The 13,336-nt window shown below is 45.9% G+C and overlaps 1 protein-coding gene across 2 annotated transcripts in view; it reads left to right on the top strand.

The window, feature by feature from the left end:
• Positions 1–13,336, top strand: part of BICC1 (BicC family RNA binding protein 1) — a 1,115,336-nt gene that overhangs the window by 976,282 nt on the left and 125,718 nt on the right. For both annotated transcript variants that reach the window (XM_069611226.1, XM_069611225.1), the window contains one exon: positions 8,840–8,971. In XM_069611226.1, the coding sequence (XP_069467327.1) occupies positions 8,840–8,971 (132 nt within the window). The remainder of the gene's footprint in view (positions 1–8,839; positions 8,972–13,336) is intronic.

The following is a 13,336-nucleotide window of genomic DNA, read 5'->3' as shown; positions in this document are numbered from 1 at the left end:
CCTCCTCTCCCAGCAATCTGCCCCCAGAAGAAAGATGGAAATGCCCATGCTTACACTGCCCCACCCCCACCAAGAGACTGGAACAAAATACGGCATTGCCCGGACCCTGGAAACTCTGTTTTCCCCAACACAACTCCTAGACTCCCCTCCTTATAGAACACGCATTGGCAAAGACGATAGTTTTGGTTTCAAGTTTCAAGTTTATTTATATACATATAGCAAAACAAATGCTTTGTATAACACAATGAATACAATTACAACACCAATATTAATATTAAAACCAGATTAAAACTAATCACATCTCTCATCTAATTATATTCCATACAGTACAATACTTTGCATGATAAAATCAGTCAATTCAACGTAAGATTAGTACAATCCTTTTATAAAAAGCAACCATAAAATATATCAAATTTATGTCATCGCTGCTCATGAAATGTGACCATAATGCTTCCATTTCGATAAGCTCGAATTGATTGTTGTATGACTTCATATGTTTATAGCGCAGTGCATGCAAACTATCACACACAATCAACAGATGGTACAGCGTCTCAGTGGTGTCATTACCACATAGTCGACACATTCGCTCAGCACACAGTAATCCTAATTGGTCACCTTTTGTTTCGAGTGCCTCAGATATGTTAAATTTCAGTAGTAGGTATAACCGGACAGTGTGCGGACTTGGATAAGCCTTGATATAGGCCAGCAGGGAACATCTATTTATGCGTTCTTGACAATAAATGCCACTGTGAGATTTGGTGGCAAGGTTAGTGAGCTGTTGTTCATAGCAAACTTCTTTCAATACTCTTTTTAGAGTTGATTTCATAGTAAATATCCAAATTTTGCTATGGGTTAAAAATACATGCACCCACTTAGTGTGTAACGTTTTTAGTTTACCCATGATACCAAACGAGACTTTACCCTCAAGTCCCATGAACGCGGCTTCATATGGTACTATAATTGTATCAGTTTACAATCTATTTAGCTTCTCAAAGTTTATCACGCAATGATTAATTAATACATATGGCATCCCCAGAAGATCAAATTCGAGGTAAAGATACTCCACACTTACATTAAAAGGTAGGCAGAGCAGTTTTCGTAACAGACGAGCTTCAAAACGCTCCACCAACTTAATGAGGCTGTGGCCCTAGATAATAATAGCATACAGTAATATTGCTCTTATTTTTGCTGTATATATGGTTGGTACTGCTGATACTGAGTAGCCACTGTTTGTACCGATAAATATGCTCAAGGCATTAGTCGCGATCATCCACTGGGCCTGCAGAGAGACCCAGTGGGCATTGCATATTAATTGGTCGTCGACAATGATTCCTAAGTATTTATAGGAGTTGACCTGTTCCACTGTTTTGCCATTCAGTTTCAACACACATTTATTTGGTCTACGATTTTTGTGAAAACCATCACTTTACTCTTATCAATATTATTCTGTAGACCGTTGTCAGCGCAATAGTTGCCAAGAGCATCTGCTCAAGACCTGCGGGTGTATAATCTAATAAAATGGGATCATCAGCATATGCCAGCCATCCAATGATCACATCATTGATCTTCACAGGATTTGCAGTGGCAAGGATAGTTTTGGTGTGTATTGCTATTCTTTGTATTTTGCATTTATAGACACCAGGGTGCAACGAGAAGAGTGTAAAGTTTCAAAGGAGGATGAGAGAAGGGATGCAGGCGTTCAAGATAATGAGAAGTGGAATAGAGCAAGGGAAGCCATTGAGAGAGGGTGCCATCGATGATGTGCCAGAGGAAATATGAGCGAGAAAGGGTGAGAGGGTAAGAAAGTGAGTGTGAGAGGAAGGATGAGAGGGGACAGGGTGGGTGGTTTTTAAAAAAGGGAGGGGGCTGGGTGGGGCTGAAGAGAGAGGTAGAGTGGGTGGGGCTAAAGAGAGTGGGATTAGGGTGGGTCAGTTGGTTTGGGGTAGAGAGTGGGGGTTGGGAGTGTGGTTGAGGTAGAAAGAGTGGGGGTAGGGTGGGTGAGGCTGGAAAGAGTGAGGTAGGGTAGGTGGGTGGGATGTAGAGAGTGTTGGGGGTAGGGAGGGTGGTAGAGAGTGTGGGATAGGGTGTTTGTGGTTGGGTAGGGTGGTGTGTGAGGGGTAGAGAGTGGGAGTAGGGTAAGTGAGGGGTATAGTATGGGGTACAGTGTGGGGGTGTGGGTAGAGTGTGTGGGTAGGGTGGGTGGGGGCTGGAGAGAGTGGGGTAGGTGGGTGGGATGTAGAGAGTGTGGCAGTAGGTGAGGAGGGGTTAGAGATAGTCGGGGAAGGGTGGGTGAGGGTTAGAGGGTGGGAGGTTGGGGTAGAGAGGGTGCCATAGATGATGAGCACGGGGAAATATGAGAGAGAAAGGGTACAAAATAAAGTGAGTATGTGAGAGGAAGGATGAGAGGGAGTAGGGTGGGTAGGAAAGAGAGAGAGAGGGGCAGAGTGGGTGGGGGAGAGAGAGGGGGCAGGGTGGGTCTAAAGAGAGGGGGTATGGTGGTTGTGTGGTTTAGATAGAGTGGGGTAGAGTGGATGGACATAGAGAGTGTGAGGTAGCTAAGTGGGTTGGGGTAGAGAGTGGGGTTAGGGTGGCTGAGCAGTAGAGAGAATGGGGATAGGGTGGGTGGGTTGGGGGTAGGGTAGGTTTAGGGTGGGCAGGTCGGGGTAGAGGGAGTGGGTGGTAGGGTGGTTGGGTGGGGGTAGAGCGAGTGGGGATATGGGTGGTTATGTGGAGTAGAGTGGGGGTAGTGTGGATGGGGATGTAGAGAGTGAGGTGGGATAGGACGGGTGGTGGGTAGAGAGTCTGGTGGTAGGGTGTGAGGGTTGAGGTAGAGAGTGCGGTTAAGGTGGGTAGGCTGGGGTAGAGAGTGGGAGTAGAGTAGTTTTCAGGGTACAGCATGGGGTACAGTGTGGGATAAGGTAGGTGGGTGGGATGTAGAGAGTGTTGGGGTAGAGTGGGTGGTGGTGGTAGAGAGTGAGGGTAGGATGGGTGGGGGTAGAGAGATTGGGGGTAGGATGGGTGGGGTTAGAGAGAGTGGGTGTAGGGTGGGTGGCAGTTGGGAGAGCGGGGTAAGGTGGGCGTTTGAGGGGTAGAGAGATGGGTTGGTTGGGTGAGGGGGCAGAGAGTGTCGGTGGAAAGTGGGTGGGAGAGCGGTAGAGAGAATGGGCTGGGGTGGGTGGGGGCTAGACTGAGTGGGGTGTGTATAGAGAGTGGAGGTATGGTGGGTGAGCGTGGGGAGGGGGTAGAAAGAGAGGAGGTGGGGCGGGAGTAAAGAGAGTATGGGGGTAGGGTCTGTGGGGAGTAGAGAGAGTGAGGGTAGGATGGGTGGGAGCTAGAGAGAGTGGGGGGAGGGTTGTGGGACTAGGGGTATTGGTGGGTGGGTAGAGCGAGTGGGGTTTGGTAGGGGATGAGTGAGTGGTTGGGTAGAAAGAGTGGGGATAGGTTGGTGGATTAGGGGTAGAGAAGGGGTTAGGATGGCTGGGTTGGGGTAAAGAAAGTGGGGCAGGGTGGGTGGGGCATATAGAGAGTGGGGGTTGGGTGGGGGTAGAGAGAGTTTGAGTAGGGTGGTTGTCCGGAGTAGAGTGTGATTAGGGTGGGTGGAGGGTAGACAGAGTGGGGGTGGGTGGTGGAAGAGATGGGGGCTAGGGTGTGGGGGAGGAGGGGTGGGTTGGTGGTATACAGAGGGGTAGGGGATGGTTGGGAGTACAGTGAATGTAGGGTGGCAGTGTTGGGGTAGGGTGGGTGAGGGGTAGAGAGAGTGGGGGTAGGTAAGTGGGTTGGATGTGGGGTAGGGTAGGAGGGGGGAGAGGTAGTAGGGTGGGTGAGGGGTAGAGGGAGTGGGGGTAGGGCAGGTGGGTATTGCAGGTAGAGAAAGTGGGGTGGGCGGATAGAGAGGGTAGGAAAAGGTGGGGTAGGCTGGATTCCTGGCAGTAGGGCGTGGGTGTAGGGGATAACATATAGTGCCACTAAAGCAGAGGTATGCAACCTGCTCTCTGGATTTTCTGGTCTACATGTCCCATTATCTCTCACCACAAGTGATGCTGGCTAGGGCTGATGGGAATGTAGTCCAAAACATCTGGAGAGCTTAAAGTTTCATGCCCGACTTTTACGATGTGGTGCAGTACATACACTGTGCATAGGGCCATGGGCACAGCACAACATCCGCTGCTCCTAAATAGCTTTCTATAAATAGCTTCCTCTAGGAATAAAAGCTTTACTTAGCAGTGGCAGCCTTGAGCTGCACTCTTCCTATTTCAATACGGCTTGGTGTATTCTCGCGTCCTGGCAGCAGCTTGAGATGGAGAAACACAAGGATGAGAGGGCTGCATAGGAAATACAACTCAGCTCGGTGGACAAGGCCGTGATTAAACTGCAAACAAAGAAAGGATCCCAGACCTTGGTCTAGAAGAGAAGAGAAAATGGCAACAACGGAGGCTAAATATCGAAGGGGAGAATGTTTGAACAGACATAGAAGAGGTGTACAGGTAAGTAAGAGAATGAGGGGTAGGGAAGATGGTTGTGATGGTCTGCAGACCTGTGCATTTAGTGTAGAATGATCAAAGCAAAGCACTGATCAGAAAAGGGCAAGGGCTCAATACTCCTGGGAATGCACATATATACCTGTGGAGCTGTGTGTTTACTTACAGGGAAGTATTGACATTAGCCACGATGTAGTTTCCTGATAGCCCTTAGATGTGCTTAAGTGTACCTGTGTACAGTGGAGTCTTGTTTGTCCAATAGGTGTTACTGTAACCTGGAGGACCTCCATGGAGAGAAATCTACACTATGCAAGCCGAGAGTGGCCTGTGTGCGAGGCGAATGAGGTGGACACAGGGGAAGAGAAGATGTGGGTGTGGGCCGTCCCCGAGAGTGCCATACTTGCAAGAAAAGATACTGAGTGAAGGGTGCAGTGATGGGCAAAAGTGTAGACGTCTGATAATGTATTGTCTGAGAGTGCAATCACTGTATATCTCCGGGTTATGTTCAGGGGGCTGCTGATTGTTAAATACTTCTACAGAGTTTTGTGCCACATTTAGGTCACCTCACAGCACATAGTTGCGAATGTGGACGGTGTCTTGGAGGCTGTAGGCCAAACAACATAAGGACCATTTCATGCTGCAAAGATCTGTTAAGGCCCCCACAGCCACAAATGGACAGTTCTCCGTTGGGGATACTGTAAGCACACAGATAGCTAGATCGAGCGATAGATAGATAGATAGATAGATAGATAGATAGATAGATAGATAGATAGATAGATAGATAGATAGATAGGCCTGAGACATTTCCGTATTAGTGTGGTCATTACTATGTGGCTTCTGTGCTGGGTATAGAGCCCTGAGTCTGCTGCTCGAGCACGCATTGGGACCTGAGAGCACACTTTTATCCTGGGAAGTTGTGGAGACTGGAGAAATATACGAATATACCACCATTTTCCAGCCAATTTCCCGAGCTGCAGGTACTGGCATTAATCAAATTGGGATATTGGTATTTTCATCTGCTTGGTGTTATAAATTAAGAACTTATGTGGCACTTATCTGAGATCTTATACAGAAGGGTGGAGTAGCAAACATATGTTAACATTTTATTTTCAATAAAGTTTTTTTGCTTTCATACTCTTTAAAGTGAAAGATTAGATGATTTTATGTACAGAAAAAAGCAGTTCTGTGTAAACGAAAATACATCAAAGCACATTTGCAGGCGAAGGTACTTTACCAATATACCTTTGGGGTTCTTCCTGGCATCTGCTGGCTCACCTGCATTACGAGCGGCGGCTATGTAGTGAAAGCAGAGTGGTAGAGGCTAATCACCTAAAGAAAAGCACCTTGGACATAGACATACAATGGTAATGACCTTTGACACAGGTCAGTTTGCAATCTGGTACCTTGTTCACTCAAGCCCTAGCACCCCCATTGCACTGCCAGTTCCCTTACCTACTCCAGCTTCGTTCCTGCCTCCAGAACATTGTTCCATGCCATCTTCGGTTCATGTGCCCTGCTTTTTACAGGACATTCTCTGAAGCCTGGCACAGACTCTTCAATACTTGGCGTTCCGCCCCTCCACTGCTCTCCTCACTGCAGTGCTCGCCCCTCCTTTAGGACCCAGCTCTCGCCAGCACCCATTCCAGATCCCCCAACTCTTTTGTTTACTCTAGCATTGCACACTCCATGGTGCTCCTGTTCCAGGATCTCCAGGGGAACCTCCTCCCCTTACATCCAGCTCTAGTCCTACTTTCATTTCTACTAACTCTGTCTCCTTCAAGTGTAGCCTGGCCCTCCCTGCTCCAGACTAGAGTGGTGCATCCTCCTGGCTACTGTAAGAAAAGTACTGATTCATAGATCATTCCAACCTTACATTTGCCCTCTGTGGTGTGGATTCTAGTCCCAACTACGAAATTAAGCCTGTGGCAAGAGAAGGAGAAGTGGGAAAGTGAGAGGGAAAGAGGGAGACGGTGGAAGTCCAGAACATCTATTTTTATGGGAGTTTTGTTCTCCTTTCATACTTCTCAACCAGGGTCTAATTGATTGGATCTACTGCATCCCGCTCCCTGTCTGCAGTTCCTGGTCTTCATCCCAGCGCTCAGCGGCTGCAAAGAGACGTTCATATGCTCATGATACCCAGGTCTACACCTTTCTGGGAGGTACCTTTGGAAGCCTGACAAGCTAAGAAGACTGCAGAGATTGCAAAATCAGCCAGACAATGCCTCAACCTGAAGGAGAGAAAAAGAATCAAACCCGACTTAAGCATGTCCGCACTGGCTTCCAGTGGAACTATGGATCAGGTGCAAAGTGCTCTGTACTATTCGCAAGGGAGATTGGAGTAACGCCTCAAGATGCTTGCAGTACATGTCTACTCCTTACATACCAGCCAAACATCTATGGTGGGCAAATGCACATTTCATCCACCCACCATTTTACAGTACGAATTCTTGCAGCATGGAGATCGAAAAATAGGCTTCATGGACACTACATTGTAGAGCCCCCTTGCATTAAAGCAAGCCTGGAGGATAGCTCAGCGTCAACATGTTCGTCTTGGAAGCAAGACGACACACAGGTTCGATCCCCGGGTCCGTGCTTAGAAACCCCTGGGTGTTTAAGCGACAAAAAAAAAAAAACAATCACGCAAACAATGTAACAGCGCCTCGATGCCCGTGGGCTGTGTGAGCGCTTTAAAAATGCAAATAAATTAAAAAAAAGCCTGAGAATTGGACTGACCTACCCAAGATTCTGAAAACTATTGAAAAACAGAACATTGCCAACCATACAACTGTTGACAAACAGGCCTTCTTTATTCCATCAGTGATTACCTGCAACAGTCCCTTCTGCGATCTACCTACCCTGATGTTCTAATTCCTATGATGCTGCTCCTAACATCGCTTATGACCTGGCTCACCCAGAAGAGAGCCGCAGTGTTCAGACTAAGAATTATTTCTACATAACAACCTTATCCCACTTCCTCCCAACTCTAACCCTTTTCATTTTCCTTACCTCCTCCCCGCCTTATTTTCTGTAACGGTTTTCTTCAGACATAAGCTATGAATTGACAATCAAGTTGCATATTTGTTACTCTATAGAATTAGCAAATATATAAGTCTGGAACCGACTCCTCCTTTATCGTGTGTTATGCTTTTGCTGTTGGCAATCTGCATGCCTAGGTTTTTGTATCCCGGCAGGGCTAAATCGGACTTTCCTCCTTCACAGGGAGACGAATTGAGTGACAATAAGGATGAGATATGATAAATGTTGTTACTTACCGAGAAGTAAAAAAAGGTACTGTTGGAGCAACCAATATATCAAGCAAGTTATTCTTATTATTCCTCCGTGTAGCTTACGGCCTGAAGCAAAAAAAGTAATTGTGGCTGAAACATTTTTAAATTGTCTACAGTCACAAAGCACAAATGTGACATGTAATGCAAAGTGAATTTAAATAGTGTATCGTTGTGTGAAGCTAGTATGGAAGTGAGAGATTGAAATTCTGTGTGGGCATGTATTGTATCTTGTTGGACCATTACCCTGACAAAAATGGGTCCTTTACAACACTTTTGGATGTTTCTTCCGTTAATGTATTCTAAATGCTGTAGGTATGAACACTGCGTTTATTGTCAACAGTATGTATTGTGCCGATTATGGAATGTATAGGTTCAATATGTTACTAATCTGTCTGAATTTACACTTGAAAATATCCTCTCTGGAATCATGACAGTGTCATTAACTCTGAATCAAACCTTTCCAATAATGAAATGTGCCAAAGTCCTATGTATGTCAGCTCTGCCTCCTAGACTACCCTTGTGGCTCCTCGCCCTCGCTTTCTCTCTTCTAGCTCCACTTGTATGGAATACTCTAGCCCTGGACATCCGAGAAACGGTCCACACCAATTTGCTCAAAACCGGACTGAAAGTTTACCTTCTCACCTCCAAGTTACCCTCTTAACCTATTTCTCATGTGCCTTCAAGTTCACATTTTTCCCCCGCCACTAACCTGCCTCTGTCCCTCGGTTTCTCTGCCTCCACTGTAGCACTTCATCCATTATGGCCACATGCCTACCACAGCTGGCTGTGCCGCCTACCTGCACTTAAACATGTCTAATGGTGATTGTCCTTAACTTATGTATGCCCACCCATGTATTGTCCCTGGTGACAGTTCAATTTACTCCTCTCCACCACCTGGGTAGAATGACACTAGAGCTCCCTCCATTGTAAGAGGCTCACTGCTTCCCATGAAATCTGATTTCTTATATTGTGTACGTCCTTTTGTGATCAAAATAGCATTGATCTTCCCTGTGTATTAATAAAATAAATAAAAAATAAAATAGTCAAACTAACATGTTTCTCTTCTATTTCAAGGGATGCCTTCCTCTTGTACTGATGTTTGACATGAAGGAAGAGATTGAGCTTGAACCACAATTTGTCACGCAACTGATGGAGCAGCTTGATGTCTTCATTAGTATCAAACCGAAACCTAAACAGCCAAGCAAGGTAAGTGTTGACCGTCTGCATGCACTGATGTGAAACGTGTAGAATATAAAGTGCATAAGGATAGCAAAGTGGTGTACTCCTGCAGGATACTGAAATATCAGAAAGGGACGCTTAAAGGATGGCTAACGAGAAACCATGCGCTACCACAAACCCAGATGTTTGCCCCAAAGTAATTTCACTCTGTGGTGACTACAAGATGGTTGCATTTGAGTAGCCTTTCAGTAAAGCCCATTATGGAAAACCCCGACACATGCTGACTGCATATTCGTCCCTAATAGCAAAGGCTTGTGTGTGGACACTGTTTAGGGAAGCACTTCCGTTTTAGCAAGCCATTTTTTGCTCGCTTACAGAAATCTGATTTGTGCTTAAGTAGAAACTTGGAGCACAGTATGACCTCACTATTTCTCTGCGTAATTATGAGCTCTGGCTGCAATGCATCCTTCAGAAATTAAGAATTCATTTTTTATAACGTCCATATTGGAACTATTACTTTATTTTGAATAGTTGTAGTACATAATACATTTTGGCAATTATGGAAGCCACCTGTCTGTACAATGTTTTTGAATTGCCTCTTACACCTAGCACTTAATGAAGGGTAGCTTTTCAGGTCTGCCAAGCTACCAATATAATGAGAAAATTGAAAACTCAGAGACGCTTAGATCATCTCTGTCTGTGACTGACTTTGCTCTGGTTTTTGAAAGTTCTCATTTAATGCCCATACTCCTCATGACCAGCCACCAGGATGGGGACATCCACATTTTGGTATCATACGCTAAATGCAGGGTTGGTGCCCCCAAAAAAAAGTATATTACACAAACGACTGACTGGTCCATATGTACAGCAAATAGTCTGCACAAAACAATAGCAAAGCAGTTTGATAGTAAAATGGCACCGTGTAAAGCAACTAGTAATTTATGTCTATATCTACAGTCAACCCTTATTATTATCATTACAGTTTTGCCGGTATCTCGCCGGAATTACGGCGGGAAATTAGCAAAACTGCCTTACCATTTCTGCCATCCAATATCCCGGTATTACCCTCCCTCCCTACCTGACCCGCTTCCTTCTTCCCTGTGTCTGGCTCCCGCCTCCCGGCCCTCACTCCTCCCTTGATTGACCAGCATTAATCCACCAGCTGATTGTGAGATTTGGGATTTCTGTGCCTTTTTTGGGTCATTTTGGCTGTGTGATCCCCTCCTGCCTCCCCAACCAGATTCCTTCTTCCCCGTGTCTGGCTCCCCGCTCCTGAGCCTCCCGTACCCCTGATTGGCCCATAGACCCCACATCACACACATCCTACTAGGGCTGCCCACTGCCCGTGCAGACCCATCGGCTAAAGGCCCAAGGCAAAGGGCAGCTCCTGAAGAAGCAGCTCCAGACCGTGTTTGTCTGCGTTTGCCTGGGAAGCCTGCCGCCATCGATCAGCAGCAACTGAAAAGGTAAGAGTGGATGGGTAATTACTGTATTCCTGAAAGTCCTGCCACCCCTCTCAACTTCATAACCTAGTTTACCACGGTTTGCTAGCTCGTACGTAATAGTCCTATCACTGCTTCACTCTGTCCGATAAGTAAAATTTCATTAACTCTAGGGTCCCCATCTTAGGCTTTCTTCGCAAACCTGGGTGTTTCTGCATCTACTGTTGTGCCCCAATTGTAGGCATTTCCCCCTCTATCCAGGTATTCCAAATGAAGGTGTTACTGCATTTACTGTTATGCCCCCATTTTAGGCATTTTCTCCTTCTACTTAGGTATCCTAAACCCGGTGTGTCTGCATTTACTGTTGTGTACCCGTTTTAGCAGTTTCTCACTCTATCCAGGTGTCCCAAACCTGGTGTGTCTGCATTTACTGTTGTGTACCCATTTTGGGCCGTTCCTATTCTATCCAGGTATCTCAAACCTTGATGTGTCTGCACTTACTGTTGTGTCCCCATTTTAGGCATTTCTCCTCCCAGTCCTAGCTCCGTTAAAAACCGGCCACCCTTGTGACCCTACCTAACAATCTAGCTGTTTATACCCACTACATTGTCTCAACATTTGAACACTCCCTCCCAAGTGCCAACTGTGCCAGTTTTGGAATTGTGTGCCTGCTGCTGTTTTCTCAGTTCGGTACACTAGCTGCTGTTTAGGTACTGTAGCTGTTTTCAATCTTGCTGCTATTCGTCTTAGATTTGGACATTTTCTCCCAATAGCCGGGTAACCCAAATCAAGCAAATTAAAGTGGTTGCTGCAGTCTAAACTTTGACTGTTTATACTTACTGCTGCTGTCTCATATTTGAGCACTTAAGACCTTGATCATCACCCCCTCCAGATATGCACTATGTGATCAGTGATGCCCACCATTGCTAATCTTACCCATCTGGAAATCTTGGCAGCACTTATATACCTTCATCATGACGGAGTTGATTCATTGCCTTCCTCCACCAGGTATACATTGCGCTGTGAGGCAAAGAGATATTTGTCTCCAATTATGTGGACCGACTGTGCTAGACTCGTAACTAAAGCAATAATAGCACTTATGTACCAATGCTATTGCTGAGCTTGATCATTATCAGTCCAGGCGATACCCATCCTTGTAGATCTTACTCATCTGGAACTCATTTAGCAGCACTTCATACAAAAGGATTACTAGCACTTATATCTTTGCTAATCCTACCAATCTGGGAATGTATCTAGCAGAACTACCGACCAAGGGCATTGCTAGCACCTATATTGAAACAATATGATTTGGACCAGATCTGGCTGTCATCATCCAACAGACAGCGCTAAAGAGCAACTGCACACCCAACAAGACACAGGAGGACCTAGCCTAATAGCCTAACCCAAAGGGAGATACCATCCCATCCTCTCGGCAGGCACTGGAAACTCGTCAGGAACAGGGTCCTCATCAAATCAAAACAAACACTCAAACACAACAATATGCTAACTCCCACATACACTGCCATGGTCACCTCAACAGTCTTTAGAATGCAGGTATACTCCACAAAAATTGGCATAGCTGCACACATAATCCCATTCACAAACTCTGCCATTGCCAGACTGCAGCTACGCAAGTCCAACTGGCCTTGTTGCACACATTTTACTGATCTCACACAACTGTTGCACCATGCCTAGCACTGGAATGCAGTAACACAGCACTTAATCCACCCTGGCTGCACACATACCAAGTGCACCCAAGTTCTATAATACACTACTCTCTCAACTGACCTGGACTACGGTCCCCGACAGCATACAACCCACACCGCTTTGGAATCATACCAATGGCAAAAAGGTGCTATAACAATAACATAACATATTATGGGCGGCGGAAGATGCCGGTAAATTCCTATTCGGTGCTGGTGATTTCAGCAATTATTTGACCGTAGGTGCCTGATCTCGCGGCCGGTCAGGCATGCCGGTAGTTCACTGCCCCTACCAGCAAACGTGTTTTTTCCCCCAGTCTGAATGAAATGTTGTGCCGGAATTACCAGCATTTGTTCTGGAATTTCTTTCCGGACTGAGGAAGTTATGAGGCCATTTTTTAAAGTGCTTTTATTGGTTTAATATTTTAGCACAGTATCGTAAGCATTAACACAAAACATCCCCCACCCCTCAACTTCCTACCCCCGACCAGAGGTATCGTCCTTCTCGACCCTTTCGGATGGCTCAAACTCAGAATCCAACCAAGTCCAAGATTCTGATCTTGTGTGTGCACCATTGTACCACATAATCACTTTGGAGATAAGACAGTATCACCCCCCCCAGTCTTTTTTAAATCTCTCCCCCTCACCTTGAATCCTATATATGACCCATTAATTCCATAGATATGAATGACCATACTATCTGCGGCCAGTCGATGAGAGTGGGTGGTGATTGTTGCTTCTATCTCTGTGCAGTCGTTAACCAGGCTGCGATTAGCAAGAGCATAAACCCCTGTTTCTGTGTTTTAGCCCATCCTTTCCCTTTGGGGTCCCACATTCTGCATCATCAAAATCTTTATGTCCACTTGTCCAAGCCCATGAAACAACCCGTGCATCTGGGACTTCACTTCATCCCAAAACCGCGGTAATTCCGGGCATTCCCACAATATCTGCTTCCAGTTTCCAACCTGCCTACATCCCCTCCAGCATTTATCTGACACTTGTGGGAACATTGCATGCAGCCTCTACGGGGTATAGTGCCATTGTACAATGATTTTAATCCACATCTCTTTCACCTGTATGGCTCTAGTTAACTTTGGAATTATCTCCCACAGGTATTCCCAGTATTTCCCTGGAATTGTCCCCTACTGTTTTTTCCCATTTTTTCATGTAACTCCATTGCATTTCTTCATTTTCCACATTTACAAATATATATATATATCTGAGACTAGTTTCTTTGAACCCAAGTG

This window comes from Ambystoma mexicanum, chromosome 8, assembly GCF_040938575.1.
Source record: "Ambystoma mexicanum isolate Mex_15411 chromosome 8, UKY_AmexF1_1, whole genome shotgun sequence".
Lineage (NCBI taxonomy): Eukaryota > Metazoa > Chordata > Amphibia > Caudata > Ambystomatidae > Ambystoma > Ambystoma mexicanum.
This window is presented reverse-complemented; position numbering and strand designations above follow the sequence as displayed.